The following is a 26817-nucleotide window of genomic DNA, read 5'->3' as shown; positions in this document are numbered from 1 at the left end:
GACGAGGGTCGGGAAGATCCCCTGGAGGAGGGCATGGCAACCCATTCCAGTGTTCTTGCCTGGAGAATCCCATGGCAAGCTACGGCCCAAAGGGTCCCATAAAGTGAGATATGACTGAAGCTACTGAGCATGCACACATGCATACTCGAAGCCATAGATCTGTCTGTCTTTGGGTTTTATCTCTTATTTGGGTGGCAAAAAATCTAATTCACCTAGGCGTGTGTGCACACACACTTGCACACCTGTGTTCTGTCATGCAGTACTAGCGCTTGCTGCCAGCTGAGGCTTGACAGGCGGTTCAGAGCATCAGTTAGAAAGGTTGAGATCAGAGCCCTTTGGTTCTTGTCTGTGATGAGGGTCCTGTCACTGTAGTTTCCCCCGCTGAGGAGCAGAGTGGAAATCCGCGTGAGTGCTGTGGGGTTCCGCCTGCTTCTGGCCCTGTGGCAGGCAGCAGAGAGGCAAGCAGGAGCCGTCTGCTCCTGTCACCACCTTCCCCACCCTCCTCTCCCTGCTCCAGTACTCAATTCACTCTTTCCTTTTTTTCCCATCTGAGAGTCTTTTTTCCCTATAGATGAGCAGTGATTCAATCGGGGCATCTCAGCCTGATTACTGTAGCTGGCAGAGTGCATCCGCCTGTCCCCAACTTGACCAGTGACTACACACACCCCTGTCCTTTTCCTTCCCTTTGGTGGTTTAAAGGTTGGCGGGCAATGTGTCCTGGACACACACAGATAGCCCAGGGAAGTTGCTCGAAAAAGACGGCATATGGGGCAGACACAGAAAAACAAGAAATTTGAAAAGCTGAAATTTTTAGATTTTGAAGAAATGTGTTGAAGGTTGTCTAGTTGCTAAGTTGTGTCTGGCTCTTTGCAACCCCAAGGTCTGTAGCCCACCAGGCTCCTCTTTCCATGGATTTCCCAGGCAAGAACACTAGAGTGGGTGGCCATTCCCTTCTCAGGTAATCTTCCCAACCCAGGGATCGAACCATCTCCTGCATTGGCAGGTGGATTCTTTACCATCTGAGCCTCCAGGGGAGCTGGGTTAAGGTGCCATCGCATAATAATAAAAGGGGAAAGTTGGCATTTAAATAACTTAAAGAGAAAACGAGTGACGTTTTAAAGCTACAAATAGAGTGGTTTGTGAGCCAGCCTTAGGTAGGTACCAGTGAACCAGTGAAGTTGCTCACTCGTGTCCAACTCTTTGCAATCCCATGGACTGTAGCCTACCAGGCTCCTCCATCCATGGAATTTTCCATGCAAGAGTACTGGAGGGGGTTGCCATTTCCTTCTCCAGGGGATCTTCCTGACCCAGGAATCGAACTGAGGTCTCCCACATTGCAGGCAGACACTTTACCATTTGAGCTTCCACTGGTAGCTCAAGTGAAATATTAAACATGCGTGCACTCCAGGTCATTTCAGTCATGTTCGACTCTTTGCAACCCCAAAGACTGTAGCCTGCTAGGCTCCTCTGTCCATGGGATTCTCCAGGCAAGAATGTTGGAGTGGGTTGACATGCCCTCCTCCAGGTGATCTTCCCAGCCCAGGGAGAACTCGAGTCTCTTATATCTCCTGCATTGGTAGGCAGGTTCTTTACAACTCTGCTCAAATGGTTTTATTGTACTTAGACCAGAACCCTGTGCTCCTGGCTTCACACCTCCCTTCTGTCCAGTGCTTTGTTGAAATGCGTCAGTGCTGCCCCTTCATGCAGAGTTACAATTATTTGATATACATTTGAGGAAAAGTAAAAGTAGATGATGCTGACGTTAATGTTAAATCCCCAAACTGAGTATATACGACTTTTAAGTAAATCAGTCTCTTAATTCAGCTAAATGTTGAGAAGCTCTTTGATCATTCTGATAGTATTACTATTAAATGCTTTTGGGGGTTGGTGGCTTTTTTATCAACAAACTTATCACATATACCTTCTATATGGGGTATTTTGTTACAGATTGGGGATTCTATTTAGATGATAAAAATGTTTTTTGATTCATAGAAAGCGATTTCCAGAGTGGAAATCCCCTAGGTCACTCGTTGAGAGCTCACTCAGATTGGTTGAGTAATGGTTTGGGGTTGTTTTTTTTTTACATGCTCGTGAGTGAAGCCATTGGAATTGTGGTTCTGGAGAGATACCGAAAGGGAATGTTTGGAAGGTGTCATCAGAGCTGGGTTCTTGTGTGTTTTGCTTCCCCGTCTGTCCTTCTAAATATTGATTTATTTATTTTTGTTTGGGGCTGTGCTCGGTCTTTGTTGCTGTGGATGGGCTTTCTCTAGTTGCAGCGTGCGGGCTTCTCATTGAGGTGGCTTCTCTTGCTACGGAGCACCAGCTCTCGGACAGGTGGGCTTCAGTAGTTGCTGCAGGTGGGCCCACTGGTTGTAGTTCCCGGGCTCTAGAGTGCAGGCTCAATAGTGGTGGCACATGGGGCTAGTTGCCCCACAGATGTGGGATCTTCCCAGATGAGGGATCGAACTGGTGTCCCCTGCATTGCAAGGTGGGTTCTTAACCACTGGACCACGAGGGAAGCCCCCCATCTTTTATAGCTCCTGCAGTGCCCTAGCAACTGCCACACCTGCTCACAGCCCAGCTCAGACCCTGCTTCCTCCCCACTAACAGAGTGTCTCAGTACAAAGGACGCCTGCTTCTCTTCAGTGGAGCTTTTCCTATATAAATCTCCTACATGGATTTCTCTCCTCTCCCCCATCTTCTTCTAGAGAGACACATCCCTTCTCATGGCCCTCACACACCAAGCCTGAGTCACAGCAGCAGGCAGGCAGGCTTTGAAGGAATGAGTGAGTGATATTTAGGGAAGGGGTAGGGATTAGAGCGTGGGAGCCAGGCAGTCCAGATCTTGGTGCTTCTCGCACCTGACCTGTGGCTCCTGATTCGAGGAAGAACGGCTACTTTGTTGAAGCACCCCCTTACCGTAGCTTTGTAGCGAAGAGTAGAATATGTCAAGCTGTATGTCAGCCCCCCTTCCACCCTTTGCTGGGCCACTCCATGGCCTTGTGCTATGGATGATAATGATTATCCCCATTTTACAGAAAAGGTAATCGAGGCACGAGAGACAGCTTCTTAAGGTCCCGTAACTAACGTGGTGAAGCTTGGGTATGGTTCCTGCCTCTTTGCTCTCCAGCTTCTCATAGTCTGTTTTTGCTGATTAAATTATATCTGGCAATTGCTTGGTGCAGAATAAATGCTAAATGAACAGTAACTAAACACAGATTATACTTATCAGCCCAAACCTGTGAGAGCACCATGGGGCCTTGACGCTTAGTTACGTCACTCCCAGCATCAGGAACCTCCCACACTGGCTTCCAGAATCGTCCCCTCCTGATGCAGTGTCTGGAATAGAATGTAATTGGCACCACCTGCCTCAACTGATCCAGTGTCTGTTAGTTCTCCTTACATGTGATTCCTCGGAAAAAAAAAAAAAAAAAAAATATATATATATATAAAAAAAAACTCCCCTCCCCCCTTGGATCAGAGTTGAGGCCAGAAGACATGAGAGCGCTGACTGGAGCACCCAGATCCTAGCCCGGGCACAGCCGGGCAGTTGGATGGGTGTGTGACGGTGCTCTCACCCTCGGGCCTGCCTGGCCCTCGTAGCCCACCTGCCTCCTTGTCCTTGCTCTCAATGGACCTGTCATTCTTCCAGCATCATCTGTAAGCCCCTGACCTTCTCCCAACTCGCCCTTCCCTCTGATTTTTCCAGGCTGGATAGGATGAGAAGCCACTGCAGGAAGTGAAGGAGGGTGAAGGTGGTTTTCAAAGCCTGGGGGACACAAGGCAGGAGGAAGTGGCATAGAATTGGAACTCAAGGAGAGATTGCTAAATGCTGAGTTAAACTTTTCAGGCTGCGGTTTTTTCTCTGCTGAGCAATTATTAAACACCTTGAGTAACAACCATCTTCCATTTCCTCAAAATCTTTGCCAGTCCTTTTGCATAGTTCTTTTGAAACATAAATCTCTGTCGCTCTTGTTATTGGCAGATATAAATTGTTATTTTGATGGTGTTCATGATGACCCATGTGAACACACTGATTCTCTTATTATGTATCCTTTTATTTTCTTAGGGAAAGGAATTCAGTAAGCGGGCCAATAAGTGGCCTCCCCCACTAATAATGTTCCTGATCTTTTGAGTGCATCTTAAGACCTTCGGTGATAGCAGCTAGAATCAGGGAAGGAGGTAGAGTCTGGGTGGCAGGATGTGAGAAGTCACTACTAAGGGAGGGAGCCACTGGGAGAGGAGGGCCTGGTGGGGGCGGGGGGAGATCCTGTTTGAGGGACATTGCTCGCCAGGACAGGGGTGTCAGAGAAACCTGGTCAGATTTGGAAGCACAGCTTCATGGTGAGGCACTGCCTCTTCCCGGGGCTGTTTGTCACGAGTGAGTGATTGCAGTACAGATGTGATGTTGGCCAACCCCAAACAGAGACTGGGAGGAGCCCCTGACAGCACCTGTAGTTCTCACGTGGGGCACCATTCCTCCTGAAACTGGAGGCTGGCAGCAGAAACGCCGGCCAGCAGATCGTAGTTCAGGTGCTGTTGACATACAGCTCCTGTTGCAGGAGTGGGCCCACTGAGGTAGGCTTGTTTGTTTTCTAATTGTTCACCTTGACATTTGTTTAACTTAAGCAGGGTTACTTAAAAAAAAAAGTCTTCTCATTAGGAATTGACCATCAGCTCTCCTCACTTGCTTTCTCTGTGTTTTCTGTTTCAGTTGCTGATATGTGTTCAAGATGAGTGGGATGGGAGAAAACACCCCTGACCCATCCAGGGCAGAGACGCGGAAGCGCAAGGAATGTCCTGACCAGCTCGGACCCAGGTGAGACTCTCACCACGCACACCTGAGCCTTGGATTTGAGGTTTTATCGTATCTGTTTCGCACTTGATTCACATGCTCTCTTTGGTTTTTCTCCTTAACTGTCAAGCCTTTGGCTACATATTATTTAACTTGTATTTTAGATATGCTGATCGGTTGCAGATTTTATTCTTACAAGTAGAGGCAAGCTCCATATTTCCTCTAGGTTCCCTGTGTACTCTGACTCTTAAAACCAGTTTATTCTACATAATCTTGAATGTTTCACATTTTTACTCCTTTTTGCTTTTAGAATGTCAAAAAGACAAGACATCCCATAGTAAAAAGGTTTGCTGCTAAGAAGTACCAGCTTTTTTTTTTTTTCTTCCTTTTCTCTTTCTTTCCTTCTAAGAAATGAAATGTTAAATCCTGTTGCTTTTGAGTTGATTACAAAGACTGAGGATCTTCAGTGAATAAAACAAATAATTTTTTAAAACAAGTTTCATGTTATATATTATGGGTGGAAGTATGGGTTGTTATGACCTCTATATGGGGTAATATCACAGTATCTGTTAAAATTATAAATGCATATCCTCTTTGAACTTGCAGTTCCATTTCTAGGAATTTTCCAATGATATATGTTGACACATGCAAAATGACTTATATATAAGGTTGCTTATTGCAACACAGATTATAAACACAAAAGATTAGAAAAACCCTAAACGTTTGTAGGGAGCTATGTAAATAGTTGTGACACATCCACACACAATATAGCTCTGAAAAAGAGTGAGGACACTCTTTATGGGTTGATATTTAGCAATTTCTTAAGAATATTGTTACAGAGGAAAAGCAAGATTCAGAAAATGTGTATAGTATCCTACCATTTCTGTAGAAAAAGAAAATAAGAATCTGTATGGTTTTAGGGTAATTAGGAGACACAAGAGTTGTTACCTATTGGGGGGAATAAGGACTAGGGAACAGAGGTAGAAGAGAGACTTCACTCTTTTGATGATTTAAATCATGTAAATACTTTTAACATTTAAACAGCCACTTGTATTCAATGGCCAATAGAAAGACTGGGTGAGGAATACCAGGGAAGAGCACTGGGAGCAGGAGAAAGAGCAGAAAGCCTTTTTCCCATCTAGTTGCCAAGCAAAATAAGCAGATTGAATGGCCACTGACCACACTACAGCCCGTCCCCAGCTCCTGTGTGCACCCTCTGGATTCCGTGGTCCTCCCTGGCCAGCCTCAGCCTGTCTGCCAAACTGCCTTCACAGCCCATGGTCCTGGCCAAGGAGGCGGGTGGTAAATAGAGCCTCTTCTCTTCCAGTGTTCTGCTGGTTCTAGGGGTGTGCATGGCTCCCACCACCCCTGTTCCCCCTTCTCACCCGTGTGTCATTTAGTTGGTATCTTTGGGGGCTGGGGTGATGGAGGGAGGTGGAAGGGGTAGAAGGATCCAGAATTGGAATTTTGCTCTTTAGTGCATGGCAGCCATGGCCTTCCTTTCTCCAGACTTAAGAAAATAGAAGCCAGGAGTGAAAATGAGACTTAGCAAAACCCAGTTCTGGTCACTGAGTGATCTTGGACAAATCATGCAATCACTATAAAATAGAGAAACTGTGTTCTGTCTTAGGTTTATTAGTTGATGAAAATAATGCTAATATGTAAATGCAAGCATATGAATATCACAAATTACAAAGTTTTATAGATTGGTATTACATACAAATAATTATATATTAAGAACATAGCAAGCTGCTACTCTGAACAGTGTACTTTTCTTATTTATTGTATTGTTAGAATGTCATCCAGTGGACTCTGTGCTGTATTTGAGAAAAAAAAAAATAACACCCTGTAATTATCAAAGGGAACTTCTAAGTTTGCTCTTTCATCAAATTCAGATGAGAAGATCTTGCCAATTTTTATTTTTCCCCTCCCTTCCATTAACGTTTTAAAACTCAAGTTGAACTTAGACCATTTGTTTACTTTTTGCATGTCATTCAGCTGAACAGTTAACAGAGACCCTGGGTCAGTTTCACTTTTGTTTCTAGCTGCACTGTGGTTTTTTAAACATTATCTTAAAAGACCGTTGGGTTTAATTATTAACATCCTAAAGAAGTGTATGAAATGATGAAGATTTATTTTCATTATTTTGCCGTGAAGTTTATTCACTCCTGTTATAACTAGTTTAACTTCCCTTTCTTAATCTTAAATTTTTTATAAGCATGAGCTCCTTTCCCTTTAAAACTCTTATTTATTTAATAATAGATTTGATGCCTGTTTGTACCAAGTGTCGCTTTAAGCACAGTGTTGGGCAGATCATCCTTGTCATTATGAAGCATACAGTCAAGTGGGAGACATTAAACACATTGAACAAATGATTGCATAAGGGAATTTGTAATTACCAATTGGGACAAGGTTGACTTAAAGACAAACAAAGAAAAATGCAACATCTGGGGAAAATTCAGGATTTAACTTTTGTTTGCTGTCTGTATTCGGATGTAGTTAACATTCTTATCTTTTTCATAATAGCCCCAAAAGGAGCACCGAGAAACGTAACCGTGAACAGGAAAATAAATATATCGAAGAACTTGCAGAGCTGATTTTTGCTAATTTTAATGACATAGACAACTTTAACTTCAAACCTGACAAATGTGCAATCTTAAAAGAAACTGTGAAGCAAATTCGTCAGATCAAAGAACAAGGTAAGAGGGCCAAATGAATCCTTTGGAGAGTTGAGTTGCTTTCTGTTTCTCCATGTGTGAGAAATCCCTTCAGAGTCCCTTTAATCCATTTCTTAGGCTTAAATTATTGATGAGAAGATGATGTCACAGTGCAAGATGAATGCAGGTATCACTTGCAGTGGTTTATAAATAGCCTCTGTATAAACTTCAGCAATCCCCTAAAGATGGAGGGGGCCAAGGTGAGGCAGGGTGATGTAACTTTTCATCTAGTAAAACTCAATTAGGTGCCCACTGATCCCACACCACCTTGGTATTTTCATAGCTCACAGAGCGAGTGACTGTCAGAATTTGCAAGTGAGGAGCCAGGCAAGGATGGAAACCAGAAGTAAGAAAGTGAGCCACCTCTTGTTTCAGCTCGTCAGCATGTTTAAGTCTGAACCTCAACTGGCCACGCCACTAAATTAGAGTTTCATATCCCGAATGACAAGAGATTTGAAAGGCTCAACCTCGAGACAGAACTCTTTTGTGAAGTTGAAACACAGAACATGACAGCTTTCTTCCTGGGCTTTTCTTGTCTTTCTTTTTTTTTTCTCCTTAGCTCATTTTCTGCCTCTTTCCTTTGATATTTTTGCCTGTAGAAAAAAATTCAAGAAGATAGTATTTTAAAAATCACATCGGACTTTGTAGTGCCAAAAAAAATTGTATTAGGCAAGTACAAACAGCATCTTAGCGCCCAGGGCCAATATATGCTCACGAAGTGTTCATACACTGCCTTCCTTTGGGGCCAGGGAGATAGTTACCTCCTGTCATCTGTTTTTGAATGCATCCTCTTGGAGTTCATATTGGGTTGTTTTTTTAATCTGCTTTTTATATAACATTTAAAAGAGGCAGATTTTAGAAAAATAATGTCTTGTTTCTACACGTGAGCTTGCAGCTTTGCCTGCTGCCCTTCATCATAAAATCCTAATTGTTTGCATATTTTCATCATAACATTTTCCATTTTCATACAGATAATATTGAGCTAAGTTTTATATATATAAATTATATATGTAATTTTACAAGTATAGTTCTGTCTTCTAAGAACTGAAACACATACACATAGCATCCACAAGACAGATTCTGATAGCAGCCCACTCTAAAAATGAATATTTCCCGGTTTCTCATCAAAATTATATCATCGTAATGTTCAGCTTTCACAGAGAGGCTATTCAATGCCTGCCTTAGTCACCTTAATTTCTTTCTTCTTCTTTTTCTTTTAAGATTCACTAGTTATCAACAACCTCAGTTTCATCTCAGTTTGGTACAAGCAAATGGATAAAATCATAGTCCCAAAATTTTCTAGGAGAAATAACTGGTTCAAGGTTACAGTGCTCTGAAGTTGCCACATTTCTAGATGCTGATATCATCACAGTGGGGAAATCACTAAGCTTCTTGTTTTATGTTTCTGGAGATTTTGAATGGTTCATTTTTACAAACATCAGATTTTTAGGTAAAACTTCCACACTTTAAAACAGTTACATATGTATGTGTTTTACTATCAAGGTCTTGTACAAGGTTTTACAGTTTTGCAAAACCTTGGTATTCCCCCCTTCAAACCATAAAACACGTTCAGATGTGTCACGCTGGGACTCTGCCATACTTTCACTGTGGGTGTAATCATAAGGCCGCATACCACAACCACCCAAGAAGCAGCAACAATAAACGCCCTGTCACGTCTCCCTCTTACAATAATGTTCCCATTAATTTGAAAAGTAACGTGTTTTGAAAAGGAAAAGCAGAAGTTAAAACCCCAACGAAAAGTCCAGGCATACTTTTCACTTCTCGACCAGTCTGATAATTTAAGACTATTGCTAGTTTAATAAATTGTTTTTTAGAAAGAGCAGGGACCTTAGAATCAGACCAGGTGGAAGCTAGGCATGTCCTGGTTCTGTCCCTTACAAACTTTTTGAACCTGAGTAAATTATTTTCACTCTCTGCGACTCAGTTTCCTCATATAGAATTTGGGGATCACAGCCTCTAGGTTGCACGGTTGTTGAAGAAATAAGGAGCTGTGTAAACATTCCCAGCAAGTACTTGTCACAGTATTTAGTGCATATTCAGTAGACATCTTTCCCACATTCAGAAGAAAGGCATCTTTTTTCCTTCGTGTGTGCTGCGTGCTGAGGCACTCAGTTGTGTCCAACTCTTTGCCACCCTGGACTGTAACCCATCAGGCTTCTCTGTCCATGGGATTCTTTAGGCATGAATACTGGAGTGGGTAGCCATTTCCTTCTCCAGAGGATCTTCCGAACCCAGGGGTTGAACCCACGTCTCATGTCTCCTGCGTTAGCAGGCAGGTTCTTTACCACCAGTGTCACCTGGGAAACCCCTTTTTTCCTTCATCTATGCTCAAATCTCATACAGTGAGCTCTTCCTTTTCAGATGGAAGGAGGACGGAAAAGGTGGGGACATGGTTGTGCCTGCCCTCCCCTACAGGGTCATTTGAAGAAAGTCACATTTTTCTGGGGCCAGAGAACTCAGCATAGCCTCCGCCGACCAGAGGTGGACACTCTGTGTGGCTCTGTGCCACCACCTTGATTTTTCTCAGGAGCTGGCAGCCAGCAAATGTTCAAAAGCAGCACGAAGGACAGAGTGGAACCCTTCCTTCTCTCTGTGCACTTCCACCCGCCCAGCTACCAGTCAGTGTGAATAGACTCCAACCATCATCTTTACCGCATCATCCAGACTTCATTTGTATTCCTGTCACAGGTGGTAGCGTGAATAAAACCCTCGCTGTTCTGAGGGGTTAAGCCGTGTTGTATGAGACTCACACTCAAGGCTACACAGTCTGGAAGACGGGCTCCCATAAAAGAAACCCACCCCAGTCCAAAGCTTAGGCAGCTTGGCCCGGCCGGCTGGGGTCTTTCACTCAAGTCTGCTTGGCCATCAGCTGCTCCTCCCCATTCCACAAGCTTGGGAATAAAGGCAGAAAATGAAAGATAATGGCCCAAAGGATGGGGATTTGGAGGGGGGGTTACCAGCTACCTAAATAAGTTATCCTCCCTTGTCTGAAGCGCTTTCTGAGCCCCAGGTTTGGTAGACGCTAGCTCTACAAGAGCATCATGCGGCTGTACACCTCATAGCAGCAGACCAAGCACACAGAGTCTGCACTTGAACCATGACCCCTGCTTTTGAATACTGAAGCGGGATATTTCTTCCTATGTGGTATACTAGTAAATGGTGAAAATCTGTGGCCATAACTTACAAAGAATAGTCATAAGTAGTAAGTTATCTTTTTTCCCTAACTGGGAAGACTAATACTGCTTCTGTTTCACAGAAAAATACGAATGATTTAATTTTGGATGACTGGGTCCAATTTCACACTCCCTAGCTAGAAGCTTAAATTTAAAATTTTCTATGGAAAATACTCAGTGACTCATGTACTCTTAAAAAAGTAGAATTGAAGCATAAAGTGACCAAAACAAGAGGGAAGTTCTAATAATTGATACATTTCCACTGCCCTCTTTAAGTGAAGTGAACGTCACTCAATCGAGTCCAACTCTTTGTGACCTCATGGATTCTAGCCTGCTGGGCTCCTCTGTCCATGGAATTCTCCAGGCAAGAATACTGGAGTGGGTAGCTGTTCCCTCCACCAGGGAGTCTTCCTGAACCAGGGATCAAACCTGGGTGTCCTGCATTGCAGCAGATTCTGCATTGCAGTCTGAGCCATCAGGGAAGGGCTTTTAAGGTAGTATCTCCTCTATTACTCCTACATAGCCACATTTTTTCTTATTTTTCTAAAATAATAATCTAAATTGAATTGTATTATTTGGAAGACATTTGTCCTTTTATTTAAAGCCATTTTAGTGCATATATTTGAATATAGGATGTGATATATTTATCAGTCTGTGGAAAAACTTGTTTTACCCTTTTATTATTTTTCTGAATGTCAGTCAGTTCAGTTCAGTTGCTCAGTTGTGTCCGACTCTTTGCGACCCCATGAATTGTAGCACACCAGGCCTCCCTGTCCATCACCAACTCCTGGAGTTCACTCAGACTCACGTCCATCAAGTCAGTGATGCCATCCAGCCATCTCATCCTCTGTCATCCCCTTCTCCTGCCCCCAATCCCTCCCAGCATCAGGGACTTTTCCAATGAGTCAACTCTTCTCATGAGGTGGCCAAAGTACTGGAGTTTCAGCTTTAGCATCATTGCTTCCAAAGAAATCCCAGGGCTGATCTCCTTCAGAATGGACTGGTTAGATCTCCTTGCAGTCCAAGGGACTGTCAAGAGTCTTCTCCAACACCACAGTTCTGAATGTAGATAGCAATAAAAATAAAAAGTATATTTTAAAAATTTCCATTTGTACAGGCTTAGTTTGGGGGGCAAATTCCCTGTTGAATCAGGCAACCTGTTAAAAGATCATTCTGGTTTCTCACTGTGATTATTCTAATGATTTAATTTTGATTATAGTATGAGAGCACTGGGATTATGGATTGCTTCATACATGTAAACGTCCCCTACAATTGAGCATAGCATAAAAAATGAGTATTTTAAGAGAGAGTGAGGGGCAGTGGTGTGCTGAAGTCAACTGGTGTCAACCATCAAGAGCCAGTTGTTAAACTTTAAGAATTTTATAAACCAGTTAATAAACACAACCATTATTGAAAATTGTTTAGACTTAATAATTAAATTACATATTAAAAAAAAGGTAAGTAAGATTAAAACTCATTTCCTAATTATTGTACTACATTTTACTATTACCTCTTCTCTAGAGGCCCTTGTCTCATGGGATAAGACACATGATAGAAATATAATACTAGACAGTGGTGGTCACTGCAAATGTCTAATTAGCATCTAATATTTTTACATTAAATATACATAAAAATATTGTCCAACTCATCAGAAAAGTCACAGACTGACAAACAATTGGATTTCTGTGTTTAATATCTTGACCGTGTATTTTCATGATTTCACTTTTGTGTTATTCTTTAACCTAAGTGAAAATTTCAAGCAACATTTGTGTCAGAACTCTATCCATTCATCAGTGGTAATCATAAGATAGCTATAAGACAAGAGTTTGGCAAAAGTCAACAAACATTCTGTTAGAATCATTTGGCTCTATGGAATTTGCAACAGAGGGTGTCATATATTTTATTATCACTTGTAAATTATATACTCCACATCCTTTGTACTAGTAAAATTCATAATAAACATTCTGATGCTTACTACTTTCCCCCCAAGGAGCTGGTTTTTAAGCATTTCCCAGTGTACCACTGGTGGGTGTAGGGGTGTGCAGGTTGTATTCTAAATGTAGGTGAGTCAAATTCATAAGCTCATTATATAAAAATTCAAGGAAATAGTAATAGAAACAGCCTAATTCTAGCATGTAAAAGTAAAATGTAGAGCCTATTGAAGTTATATTTTCCCTTTTAGTCTTCTTTTTCCCCATGTTAAATACATGAAGACCTTGTGATGGAAATTTAATTATTCAGAGCTGACGCCTAGGTGTGAACTAATAGCTGTCACCAGGCAGAGTAAGCAGAAGGGCTCTGATATAAGATCCCTTCCAGGGCTGGGATATCTGTGAATCAGACTTTGGGGTGGTGCTCCCAGGCATTGCTTATGTTCCCTGTGATGAAACCCTAGGGTGACGGTAGAGTCACCCGTTGCCCTGGAGAGATAGGCGAGTGAACTCTGCGTCCCTCGGGTGTGCCCTCGTATATACCATCCTACTGAAATCAGTGTCGTGGATTGCCAGGCAAGGATTGATGATGGTGCTAATCTTTGATCAGTTAGAGAATGAATAGGAGACCTAGACTTAAAAACATGTATCTTCTAAGTTAAAAAAAAAAATGGTGGCCCCTTATACACTACATAGAGTTTAAATTTCAACTGTCAACTTTTTTTATCCTATTTCTTTTAAAAATGCTGCTAATGATTAAATGGCCAAAGCCAGCCAGCCAGCCAGACATAAAAGTGGGCCAACAGAGTAGACTGTGTCATAGTCCAGGGCGAGCACCAAAGCCAGCTGGCAGAATAAGTTCATCAATATAATAAGCTCATTAAGAGCTTGAGGTGTATTTAAAATTAGATGAACCCAGTCTCCCTCTTTACCACTGTGGAACTATGTCTAAATTCCCTAACATCCCTGGGCCTTTACTTCTAATCTGTAGAAAGGGGATGATAATGTCCACTGTACATCAGTCTTATGAAGTCTGTTCAGTGTGTTTATAAAGGATCTAATCTTGTGCTTGGCAGATAGAGAGATTTCCTCAACAGTAGTCACTACTCTTCTCACCTGGAGAAGGGAAAGGCTACCCACTCCAGTATTCTGGCCTGGAGAATTCCATGGACTGGACTTGGCATCCTCATCCAAACGAATCTTGGCTTTCTCGCTAAGGACTCAGTATTGATAAAGATGCAAGTTGTTTTCGGATGTTTTCTCTATTACAGATTTAAGCCTTCATACTATTACTGACAACGTTGGTGCTTTTTGTTTTATCACAGATACTTTAAACAGACCTTTCGAAGCTATCTATTCAGAGACAAAGCTCAGAGATATGATACTTGGGGATTCCCTGATGGTCTAGTGGTGAGGATTCGGTGTTCTCACTGCCAGGGCCCAGGTTCCATCCCTTGTTAAGATCCCACAAGCTCTGCAACCTGCCCGAAAAAAAAAAGAAAAGCAAAATCTAGTGCTTGCTGTGACCCTGTCTGCACCCCTTCCCAGGCTCTGTTGCCCCTGCTGCACCATGTGGGCTCCCCTCCTATCCCTGTTACCTGAGTGGCAGTTTCAAGCATCTTGTTTTAAGGAGAACTAAAGAGGGCAAGAATCTTAGCAGTTTTCATTTCCTCCTCATTTACTTCAACACAGGAACAAATCCAGCCCTAACTTACTCTTGAAGACTTGAAACTGTTACAGGTCTCCATGCATCCAGAAAGGAAGGAATTTTATTTCCTTGTTTGAGAATACCCCTAGGATCAACAATATATCCTTGATATTACAGTTCCTTAATGAAGATAAAATATTTTTCCACTGTGTGTGCATGCTAAGTTGCTTCAGTTGTGTCTGACTTTTTCGCTGTGGACTGTGGCCCACCAGTCTCCTCCATCTCTGGGATTCTCTGGGCAAGAATACTGGAGTGAGTTGCCATTTCCTCCTCCAGGGATTTTTCCACTGATCTGCATATAATTCACTTTCAGAATTTCATGTGGATTAATGGCTCATACTATGAGTGAAATCCTTAAAATTAGTGAGCTGACTGGAATTCTTGCTTTCATTCCTCATAGGAGCTCCTTGGTTTGGGTTTTTTTTTTTCTCCCCCCTAAGTATATGGAAGTTTTTTTTTATATTTAACAGCTTTCAGATGAAAAGGATTTAAATAATTCAGTGTGCTCTAATGCTTTAGGATTTTAACAATTTATGACATGAGCTCTCATTTCAAGACTTAAACTGGCTTCCACACACGAATAGAAGACAGGCGTCTCTTGTTTTCTTGCTCACCTTGCGCTGTTAGGAAGAGAAATTCTGACACTACACTGTGTGTGTTGATTTCATTCCAGAACAAACGTCTACTCCATAAAATTTTTACTGAGTAAATACTATATGCAGGAGATAATGTTATTCATTAATGGGGAATCCCACAGTCGATAAGTACCTGGTTCTTTTCCTTGGGTCTTTCACTCGTTTGGAGGGAAATCAGCTTGTACACAAGCAGCTGCGGGCCCCAAAGGGACAGCAGGAGTTAGTTGTGTGCCCTGACATGGGTGGAGACCTCAAGGAGGACAGCAAAGTAGACATGGGCCTCTCTGTAAGATTTAATAGACGAGAGAGTGGGAATTGGGGAAAGGAGAGAAGCTTTCCAACAGGGAGCAGAGCAAAGCCATGCTCGAAGCCCTGTGTGGCCGCGGGTGTGTGCAGTGTTGGACAGTTTGCCTACAGAAAGATGGATTAAAGCACTTGATTGCGTTTGAGCTGAAAAGGGCGGGTCAGGGCCAAATGGGACAGTCAGCACAGGGCCAGAAGCACTTTTAAAATTTGGAGACAGTGACGTAAAACGAGAAATTCCTAACCAACTCCAGCAGAATTCTGTTGATGTCGCCTACTGTGGTCTTCAGACACTAGAGATACCCTGTTCTAGGAAGAGAAGCTTTTCTTTAACATGGTTAAACATATTTTTAAAGTTTTTGTTAAATTTGTTACGATATTGCTTCTGTTTTATGTTTTGGTTTTTTGGTCTTGAGGCATGTAGACTAGATCCCTGACCAGGGATCGAACTCGCACCCCCTGCATTGGAAAGCAAAGTCTTAACCACTGGACTCTCAAGGAAGTCCCCTTTTTTTTTTTGAATGCTGCTGATTCCAGTGGGTGGGGTGTAGAAAGCTCATAATTAATAAAACAACAACAAGAATAAAAACTAAGTGAAAACATGAGAACTATAAAATGTCTCATTCGTGTGTAACAAGAAACAACATTTTTTTTAAAAAGCCTTTCATATATTTTTATAAGTTGTGGAGGGGACCTAGAAAGAGCCAGAAGGAAGTGACAGGCAGAAAACAACAGATAGAAAGGCAGCAAGAGAGACCCACAAACACCAGCAGAGCGCCTGGCAGACAGAGCACAATAGTAAACACCATCAGAAACTCAGATGTGCAGGTTCGGACACAATGGTGGAGACTTTTTCTTTTTTTAAGATTTGTTGCCGGCTGTGCTGGGTCTTTGTTGCTGCATGTGGCCATTCTCCAGTTGTGGGAAGCAGGGCTACTCTAGTTGCAGAGCACAGGCTTCTCATTGCTCTGGCTTATCTGGTTGTGCAGCACAGGTTTTAGAGTGCTGGCCCAGTACTTCTGGCAACGGGCTTAGTTGCCTCACAGCATGAGGGATCTTCCTGGACCGGGGATCAAACTCACTGCATTGGGTTTGGATAGGCTCAAAGTCATTGCATTGTATAGGATCAAAGTCCCCTGCATTGGATTCTTTACCACTGAGCCACCAGAGAAGTCCAAGACATTTTTAAATATAACATGTTATAGTTTCTTATCGCATTGCCCTTGATGGCCTAAAGGCACAGCGTCATTCAGAAGCTGTGGGCACATAGGTAAGGACCCTTGGGCTGAGCATCAGCCCTCTGACCCCCATGTCAGCCTTCCCTGACTGGCCCATAGGAGGTGCATTAGCACATCGCCCCTAGCCCTGGTACCGCAGGGCTTGGGAGCAGTGGTATCCGCCACTGTGCCTGAGGGAGCAATACCCAGCCTTTCCTCCATAAGAATCAGCTAAAGATACTCACTGAACCCCCACCCCCCTGAAGGGACACCAGCTTGATCCTCCTGTCACAACTTTAACAGCTGCCAGGAGACTATGACACAGTCCAAAGGAAGACCCTCACCACCACACCCAGGTCCCCCACCGTGATCTGTCCACACCAAGTTGTACGCTTCTGTGCTCCATCCCACAACCGCCTGAACTTGCATCCCCTTCTAGAAGACGTGTGCTGGCTCCGCCAATGCCCGTGTTTCGTGGCCTCTGTGCCTCCTGCCTGGAACGCTTCTCCCCCTCTTCCTTGTCGGCCAATTGCCCACTGCCCACCTTGATAGGCCACTGGGGTGGGGTGGGTAGAGCACAGCAAGGAGGAGTGAGAGGACATCCAATGGCCCCTTCACTAGTATCCACGTCTGACTGCTCTTGTCCAGGGCCACATTCCTGCCTTCCCTGTCATCAGTAAGTCCTCCCTAAGATGCCTACCCTAGAGTGCTGACTGTTGCTAGCGCATCCTTGGTGGGGGTATTTTTGTTGGGTTTTTTTGTAGTTGTTTTTTTGCGTTTGTATCATTCAGACTCTCCTCCCTTTCTGGACGGCCTCCTTTTCCCTGTTTGTGTCTACTCCCATTAGAATCTAACTGTTTTCATTCTTCAGGGTCCATGTCTTACAAAGAACTTCTTAATTCCCGGCCAGTATAGATTTGAATCTCATATTATCTCTCGTTCTATCTCATCTTATTCCAATGAGGCTTCTTGTGGGCCTTTCTTTTTCTTCCCCAATTGAATTTATGTGTAGTGATTTTCAGTTCAGTTGTTCAGTCACGTCCAACTCTTTGCGATCCCATGAACTGCAGCATGCCAGGCTTCCCTGTCCATCACCAACTCCCGAAGCTTGCTCAAACTCATATCCATCAAGTCGGTGATGCCATCCAACCATCTCATCCTCTGTTGTCCCCTTCTCTGGCCTTCAATCTTTCCCAGCATCAGAGTCTTTTCTTTGCATCAGGCGGCCAAAGTATTGGAGTGTCAGCTTCAGCATCAGTCCTTCCAATGAATATTCAGGACTGATTTCCTTTAGGATCAACTGGTTGGATCTCCTTACAATCCAAGGGACTCTCAAGAGTCTTCTCCAACACCACAGTTCAAAAGCATCAGTTCTTCGGCACTCAGCTTTCTTTATAGTCCAACTCTCACATCCATACGTGACTACTGGAAAAACCATAGCTTTGACTAGACCAACCTTTGTTGGCAAAATAATGTCTCTGCTTTTTAATATGCTGTCTAGGTTGGCATTAGGTTTTCTTCCAAGGAGCAAGCATCATTTCATGGCTGCAGTCACCATCTGCAATGATTTTGAAGCCCAAGAAAATAAAGTCTCTCACTGTTTTCATTGTTTCTCCATCTTTTTGCCATGAAGTGATGGGACGGGATGCCATGATCTTAGTTTTCTGAATGTTGAGTTTAAAGCCAACTTTTTCACTCTTCCTCTTTCACTTTCATCACGAGGCTCTTTAGTTCTTCGCTTTCTGCCGTGAAGGTGGTATCATCTGCATATCTGAGGTTATTGATATTTCTCCCGGCAATCTTGATTCCAGCATGTGCTTCATCCAGCCTGGCATTTTGCATGATGTACTCTGCATATAAGTTAAATTAAAAATGATTTTAATATAGGAATAGATTAAAAATAGCATAAATGCCACTGTTTGGCTGTTCTTTTTATTGTTGTCATTCTCTGGTTGGTTTAGGCTTTAACGATTTTTCTGAGGTTTTTTGTGTTTTGGTTTTGGTTTGTTTTCCCAACCTGTTGTACTGGTAGAACGAGAAAGAGGGAGATGTGACTATCTTGGTGTACTACAGGTTCAGCTAGTTTTCAGACTGAGATGAATTATCCAGTAATAAATTATTCTACAGGCAACTATTTTAATTGGTCCTCCCAAGAAGACTTATATTCTGGTTTGGTGAGTTTTTAACTGTGGCAAAAACTATATATACATCATAATTTTACCCTCTTAACAGTTCATGTATACATTATTGTATTTTAAATTGTATATACACTGTTGTACAACAGACCTAGACATTTTTCATCTTGCGTGATGGAAATGCTTTTCCATTGATCTGCTCACCATTTCCCCTCCCTGCAACTTCTGGCACCCACTTTCTACTTTCTGTTTCTCTGACTTTGATTAGATGCCACATATAAGTGGCATCATGTAGTGTTGGTCTCTTTGTGATTGACTTGTCGAACCTAGCATAATATCCTCAAGGTTCATCCATGCTGTAGCATATGATAATCTTTGAAAAGGCCGAATAATAGTCCCTTGTGTGTATTTACCACATTTTTTTCCCATTCATCCATCAGTGAACATTAAGTTTCCTTCCACATCTTGGCCATTGTGAATAATGCTGCCTTGAACATGGGTATGCAAATAACTCTTCAAGACCTTATTTTTGATACTTTTGAATATATATCCAGCAGTGGGGTTGCTGTGTCATACAGTATTTCTGTTGTTAATTTTCTGAGGACCCATAATAATCTTTTCCATAGTGTCTGCACCATTTTATAATCATCCCAACAGTGAAGAAGCATTCCAGTTTCTCCACATCCTCACCAAGAGTTGCTGTTTTCCGGGTTTTTGACAGTGCCCATGCTACTGGATGTGAGGTAGCATCTCACTGTGATTTTGAATTACATTTCCCTGATGATTAATGGCTTCTCAGGTGGCACAGTGATAAAGAATCTGCCTTCCGATGCAGGAGATGCAAGAGACGTGGGTTTGATCCCTGAGTCAGGAAGATCCCCTAGAGAAGGAAGTGACAACCTGTTCCAGTATTCTTCCCTGAGAAATCCCATGGACAAAAGAGCCTGATGGCTGCAGTCCATGAGGTCGCAAACAGTCAGACACGACTGAGCAACTAACACTTTCATACATAACATAAAATTTTTACTTTTAAATGTGCTCCTCAATAGCTGTCTCACTGTTGACCGACCAGCTGTCCTGAAAACACTTCTACTTTGGGTCTGTACTCTTATTCATGCTCATTCCCTGGCTTTTCTTCCTCATCTAACCCTTGGCCTCCTTTCTGTTCCCAACTGAACCCCTTCCTTCATCAGTTTTACTTACTTGCATCCTTTGGCCTCACGTCTGCTGCATCCTGTCAGCTGTCCGTCTTGGACCTTGCCACACCTGTCGTTGCGCAGATGCCCACTGAGGGTCTCGGCCAGTCTCCACTCCCCACAGTCTGCCATTCAGTCCCCTGTCATCCAGCTTCTCAGCTTCCTGCCAGGCATCACCCCTGGGCGCCCCAGATTTCAAACAACTGCTTTCCTCTCTGCCTCCTTATGAGAACGGTGTATCCGATCTCCTGTGCTCAGTGCCAGGGCATGTCGTCATCACCTGTTTTGTGCTCACCCTAGGCTAGACACCTGGGTCCTGGTTGTATTGGCCTTCCCCTCTCCCTGCTCACCATATGCAGCCCGTCATCTCTGTTAGGTCCTCACCATGTCCTATGACACCTCTACCCCTCAGTTTCCCCATTTTTATTCTAATAAATTTATTAGAGCAACTCATTTATCTTATCTCACCTTAACTCATCTCTGTTTCTCTGTCTTCTATGATTCCATCCCCGTTGGTACCAATGCTGATTTCCTGCAAATATTTATTTCATTTTGGCATGTAATACAATCATTTAAACTTTAAAAAAAATTAAAAAAAAAAAAAAGTCCCTATGACCATGTAAACTTTTTGATGGAAGAACCAGAGCTTGTTGAGGTTTTTGTTATTGTTTTGGTGGGGGCGGGGGGAGTAATATTTTTTTTTCTGGCCTGGTAGCACAGTTTGTGGGATCTTAGTTCTCCAACCAAGGATCAAACCCAGGTCCTCAACAGTGAAAGCACCAAGTCCTAACCACTGGACCACCAGGGAATTCTCAGCTTGTTGTATTCTTGCAAGTAAGGATATTTAATAAGTTTTTATATTAATAATTGACAAAAACTAGGGTTTAGAGAATATGTGAAAGCAACAAGAAATTCAGATTTTCTTCATATGCTTCAAGAAAGTATGAGTAGACTAGTGGAGGGAAGAAAAGAAGGCAAGTCAGGACCTTCATCATTAAACTACTGTGACTGTTTGAAATAGCATCACATGAAATAAATTCCAGTGGTGTAGTCTGGAGATGACCAGGGACCGTGCCACAACTGTACTTACACCTGATGAACTCTTATTAACTCAATAATCATATCTGGATGCCTTCTACATGCCACATGCTGCGCAAGTCATCAGAGGTAGAAAGAGAAGCACAACGCTGTTCCCACCATCTAGGGACTCATTCAGAATAAGAAATTATTCAGGTCTTTTTAGAGTACCTTGTCCTCAGCAAATGTATTCCTTCTCCCTGATTTGGGAATTCAGCCTAGAGTGAGAGCGGTGCCTACATTTATTACATGATAAAGCTGGCATTTGCATCTAAGCAAAAGAAGAAGTGATTATTTAAAAAAAAGAAGAAGAAATGATTATAGCAAGTCAGTAAGTGCTGTGATAGATAGGTGAATATAGATATAAAAGAGACTGGAATAAACAGAGAAGGTAAGAAATAGAACTTCTTTTGATCTCCAAGAGTATATTGATGTCTGCCATGCGGGAAATAATAAAAAGCTACTATATTTTTTTCTTGAGCAGTGTTAAAAGCATGTTGTATAAATATATCCATACATACTGTGTCCCATACCTCCCTCTGAGAATGGTGGTCAGGTCTTCAACTTTGTCTTTGTTTATTATGAGAGGAAATGTTGATCTACAGAGAAACTCCAAAAGCAACACTCTAAAAGCCAAAATGAAGATTTGTAATAGATGCTGCTGGATCTTTCAGGGCAGTTTTATCATGAATTATTCACAGAAGAAATTTTGATGATTGGGTATTAGGTGTGATTCTGTTAAATATCTTAAATCTTACGGGGACTGCAGTCAAGGGCTATGAGGCATGTAAACTGAGGAACTGTTAACAACAAACAGCCATTCTAGGTTGTAAGTGTCTCCACTCCAGGTTCCTATATGTTTAAACATTGTGCGTTTCTAACCAGGCTTCTTTAATTACTGATAAAGAACTTACTTCTATATTGTCATATCTCAATATCAAAGGATGCAAAGAAAAGGATGCTAAGGTGTTGTTGACCCATGAAAAGAATTTCTCAAAGGCATGAAAACTTTCTGAATACTATTGCTGTGTATTCAGAGAACTCACATTTTTCCAAGAGGCAGATGAATGACATAAAAATTGTAGGAAATATTGGGGTTTCGCTGGTGGTCCAGTGATTAAGACTCTATGCTTCCACTGCAGGCGGCACAGGTTCGATCCCTGGTCCGAGAACTAGGATCCCACATACTGCACAGAGCAACAAAATAAATACATTTAAAAATTTATATATAGAAATATGTTGTGAATTTACATTGTTTACTTTCAAAGGCAAAATTACCAGTGAGCTAATGAAGCTTAAGGTTCAGAGCCTCTTCCTGCACTGATCCCCGTGAGGTGAGGTTCTCGATGGGGAAACTGCATTTGCTTAAGGAAGAGCTTTTTCCTAAGTACTTCAAATAATCACCTAAAGAGATGTCCAAAGAAGTCTGAATCTTCTGCAGAGCTCTAGCATCTGCTGTTTCTCTTCTCATTCTCTATAACGAAGAATGAGAATCATACTTAATTTTGTATTCTTTGACTTCATTTTGGCTGTGCTGGGTCTTCGTTGCTGTGCAGGTTTTCGGGGGCTACCCTTGGTTGTGGTATACAGGCTTCTCACCCCGGTGGCTTCTCTTGTTGAGATTCTAGGCTCTAGGGCATGCGGACTTCAGTAGTCGTGGCGCACGGGCTTAGTTGCTCCAGGCCATGTGGAATCTGCCCAGACCAGGGATCAAACCCATGTCTCCTGCATTGGCAGGCCAGTTCCTATCCTCTGAGCCACCAAGGAAGTCCCCTAATTTTGTATTCTTAAAGAGAGTCCCTTCCCTCTAATTGTATCAGCTTCGGGCCCTACAAAACAGATCTTTCTCTAGGTACTAGCAAAGTTTATAATCTCTACTAGGTCAAAAGCAAAAGGGTCAGTGTCCATAGTGAAAATGAGAGCTTACGCATGTCATGTGGGGTGCTGACTGTGCTGGGCAGTCGTTTACTCACATCATCATCCCAGTTCATCCATGCAGCACCCTGTAGAGTAGGTTTATCATTAACTCCATTTTATAGAAGGGGAACCTAGAGTTTAAGTGCAAGTGTTTTGACTCAAACTGAAATCCAGATCTCTACTGAGCTTCACACGCAGTATCCCCAGTGGAGCCAAATAGAATAAACTTGTTGCCCCACTGTTACTCTCTTTCTTCTGTTTGGAAGGAGTTGTTACGAGAGAATTGGGTAAGCATGTTATCCGTTGAACTTAAGATATACTGAGACACTGGGGCTTAGCTCCTAGGAAGAATATTTTTTGCAGATTCCTATTTCAGAAGATGATATACACATTCAAGGCAGCTCTGCTTTTCTTGTCAGGAAAAAAAAATTGATAAAGATCCCAAGAAAATAGAAAATTGCTGTCTAGGCCAAAAAAGACTTCTTGGTATTTAGCCAGAAAATTGGATATCAAGCTTTTTTTTTTTTTTAAGCATTCATTTTGTACCCTGATGTGAGCAGATGAGGAATTATTGTGTCAGAGAGAACGTTCCTCGTTTTCTCTGTTTATCTTGTTTGTACAGTGTAACCTCTAGAGATCTGCCTGCCAATGCAGGAACCGCAGGAGATGCAGGTTCAATCCCTGGGTTGGGAAGATCCCCTTGAGGAGGGCATGGCAATCCACTCCAGTATTCTTGCCTGGAGAAGGCCATGGACAGAGGAGCCTGGTGGACTACAGTCCATGGGGTCACAAAAGAGTTGGACACAATTCAGCAAGTAAACAAGAAAAAGTCTCTAGAGAACAGCACTTTTGACCTGTTCAGCTGTCTGCTCCCATTTCAGGGAGTATATTGGGAACAAAACAGATTTTACTGACCGTCGTTCAGACCACCCCCATACTCACCTCGTTACTGACCGGGAGTAATATGAAGGAACTGGCTATGAAGGCTGTGTTTCACCTGGGAACCTCGCTGTATACAAGACTAGATAGAGGTGTTTTAACTTGGGTTCTGAAAAGGAGGAATGTGCGGTGCCGACTTTCCCCTGGAAAATGGGTTTTATTAGGTTTCTGATATTTAGACAGCATTTTAGATATCCAGAGCTGTTTGAAAGGGTACTTTTGCCTTATATTTCTCATTCCTGTCATTTTGAGCAAAAGAAAGCCCCATTTCAAACATGGTCACAGAAAATTGTACCCAGAAGACAAAAATTGTTCATTAAAATGGAGTTGCATCCAGCTCTTAAGAATGCTAGAACCATGATCACCTGTAATAGAGTTAGGTTCCTTTTGGGCCTGTCAGTCTTGGAAATAAGACATCCAATCTTTTGGAAGAAAAGTGAAATGAATAACGTTGACATTCAGCGTGGTGCTTCTTCACCTAAGTTCATAACTGAGATACCTTCCACTCCCGTTAGAGCCAGGTGGAGGACAGGGCAGAATTCCTGAGCTGTCTGGGGGAATCTGTAGCTTCTATTTCTTGAGACCTAAAGTACTTCTCAGTAGACTGATGATCCTTTTTATTTAAGACTGTATACATCAGACAGGTATATGCATTCCACCATTTTGTCAGATTCAAAGTTTTTATATGTCTTATTACAGTGATAGAAGGAGAAAAGGGAAAGGGAAAACAGAAAAGCAAACCCTATTGGACTAGACCTGAGTGTTCTCTGCCACCCCCAAAACCAAGTTCGCCTTCTCTTAAGAACTTTTTTCCTTTTGATAGACTATCTTCGATTTATAGATCCTTTATGTCAGATTAGAGAAAAAAATAACATATAGTATATTTTATTTGGAATATTGTTAGAGAACCAAAATTGTCAGAAGTGAAAGAAATAACATTTGTCTTTTGTTATATGAATGTACTTACCTTGTGATTGAATGAGTCTTTTTTTTTTTTCCTTCTTGCCATGGTTTCTTAAGAAAGACAGAGAATTTTCAACTTTAAAAACCATCCCCCCACCCAAGGTTTATTTGTAAGTTAATTGCTTGGAATGGAGGATATTTTTCCATCAAAACAATACATTTTTGGTGAAGAGATTCATGGACCAGTTCCATAAAGCCTGGTATATTAAGAACTAATATAATATAAAGTTCTTAATATAAAGAGCCATGTTTCAGTAGATGAGGTTTGTAGGGATGTTATAGTGATAAACAGGATGCAGTTTCTTCTAGAAGTATTACTAAATTTATTGTAACCTTTTCTTTCTGTTATATGTCATTTTAAGTATAGATAACTGTCCAGTGAGACTCCATGGACATTACTGTTGATAAAAAAAAATGACCCCCTCTTACCCCAAAAGGTGGGAACCACTCTGTGTGTGTGTGTATGCGTGCGCGTGTGTGCACACGCGCGCGTAGTTGCTCAGTCGTAGCCCACTCTTTGCGACCCCATGGACTGTAGCCTGCCAGGCTCCTCTGAGGAGTCCATGACATTTTCCACGCAAGAATATTGGAGTGGGTTGCCATTTCGTATTCCAGGGGGTCAAAACCATGTCTCCTGTGTGTCCTGCATTGGCAGGCAGTCTTTACCACTGTGCCACCTGGTAAGCCCGGTGTTTTTTACAAACTGAAGGGTACTCTAGTGGCAAATCAGTCAGCACATGCCTGTATTCCCTGGGAGGATCCTGGATTTCCAGAGGCCTGGAGCAGGGTTGCCCCTTCCTTCCTTTCTGCCCTGGTAGGGTCTCCTGGACTCCTCACCCTCCAGGCTGCCACATGCCAAGACTCCTGTGAGAGGAGCAAGTTCTAGAAGGGCAAGACCACGGTGATGGGGAGGGTGACATGAGGGTGTGTAAGCCTGAAAGCCAGGAGCTCACGCTGGCAGAGTAAACCAGAGGCTCTGGGCCAAGGTTATCTTTCTTTCCTTCTTTTCACCTGCTTCCCATTCCATTGTCTTCTTTTAACCACTCTGTTCATTTCTTCTGGGATTTTTTTGTTTTTTTCCTTCTCCCTTGATCTACCACAGCACAAAATTCAGGTCTTTATGTGCAATTCTTGCCTTTGAAGCAAATGTTCAGTTCTGGAATTATTTAGCTAGCGAAACAGATAAAGTGAAAATAGCAAAGGAGAAGTTACAAACTTTCAGGAAGTCTTTAAAACTCATAATAAATTGTGCTCCAGATGTTCTCTGAAATATACGTGAAGCTCTATTTCAAGCTTTGTCTCTCTTCCCAATTTCATCTTATCTTTAGAAAAACCCTAAATTTATCTCTTTCGATCTCACAGGAGGTACTTGTGGGTCCCCCGATCTTCCATACCATTCCACTTGTATCTGTCTGTTCTTCTCTCTTCTTTCCCTTCTCTTAAATTCTATTTAACGAGACAGAGACTGCATAGATAAATAGTGAATCTTAAGTTACACGAAGAATTAAAGTATGGCTCGTCAGTATTTCAGAGGAAATATTCTAAATGGAGGTGCTAAGAAATGGGGGTGAAGCCCCCTGTGCACTTGCAGAGGTGAGTACTGAAGTATTATTGATAGATTGACATTACCCAGCTAAACATGTAGACAGCTGCAGTTTTAGTCTCTACTTAGTCGCTTCAAAGCCATAACAGTTTTATCTTCAATAAGCATCTTCTCAATACAGTTGTTATTTAGTCTCTAAGTCATGTCCCGACTCTTTGCAACCCTGTGGACTGTAGCCTGCCAGGCTCCTCTGTTTATGAGATTTCTGGAAATCTCATACTGGAATGGGTTGCCATTTTCTTCTCCAGGGGACCTTCCCAGCCCAGGGATCAAACCCAGGTCTCCATATTACAGGCGGATTCTTCACCTGTTGAGCCACGTGGGAAACCACAGGAGAGCCACCTGGGAAGCCCGTCTCAATACTGTAGTTACTTAGAACTGTAAGATTACACTCACTGCCTATCTGTTGCCTACGGGACACAGTGAAGCTATTTTCATATTTTAAAAAATTACAAATTATGAGCAGTTAATTTTTTTTTCAAATTGA

The 26817-nt window shown here is 42.4% G+C and overlaps 1 protein-coding gene across 4 annotated transcripts in view; it reads left to right on the top strand.

Annotated features, from left to right (window-relative positions):
- Positions 1-26817, top strand: part of NCOA2 (nuclear receptor coactivator 2) — a 285061-nt gene that overhangs the window by 183853 nt on the left and 74391 nt on the right. For all 4 annotated transcript variants that reach the window (XM_027561151.1, XM_027561153.1, XM_027561154.1 and 1 more), the window contains 2 exons: positions 4715-4819; positions 7322-7494. In XM_027561151.1, the coding sequence (XP_027416952.1) occupies positions 4734-4819; positions 7322-7494 (259 nt within the window). In that variant the 5' untranslated portion in view covers positions 4715-4733. The remainder of the gene's footprint in view (positions 1-4714; positions 4820-7321; positions 7495-26817) is intronic.

This window comes from Bos indicus x Bos taurus, chromosome 14 (genome assembly GCF_003369695.1).
Source record: "Bos indicus x Bos taurus breed Angus x Brahman F1 hybrid chromosome 14, Bos_hybrid_MaternalHap_v2.0, whole genome shotgun sequence".
Taxonomy (NCBI): domain Eukaryota; kingdom Metazoa; phylum Chordata; class Mammalia; order Artiodactyla; family Bovidae; genus Bos; species Bos indicus x Bos taurus.
This window is presented reverse-complemented; position numbering and strand designations above follow the sequence as displayed.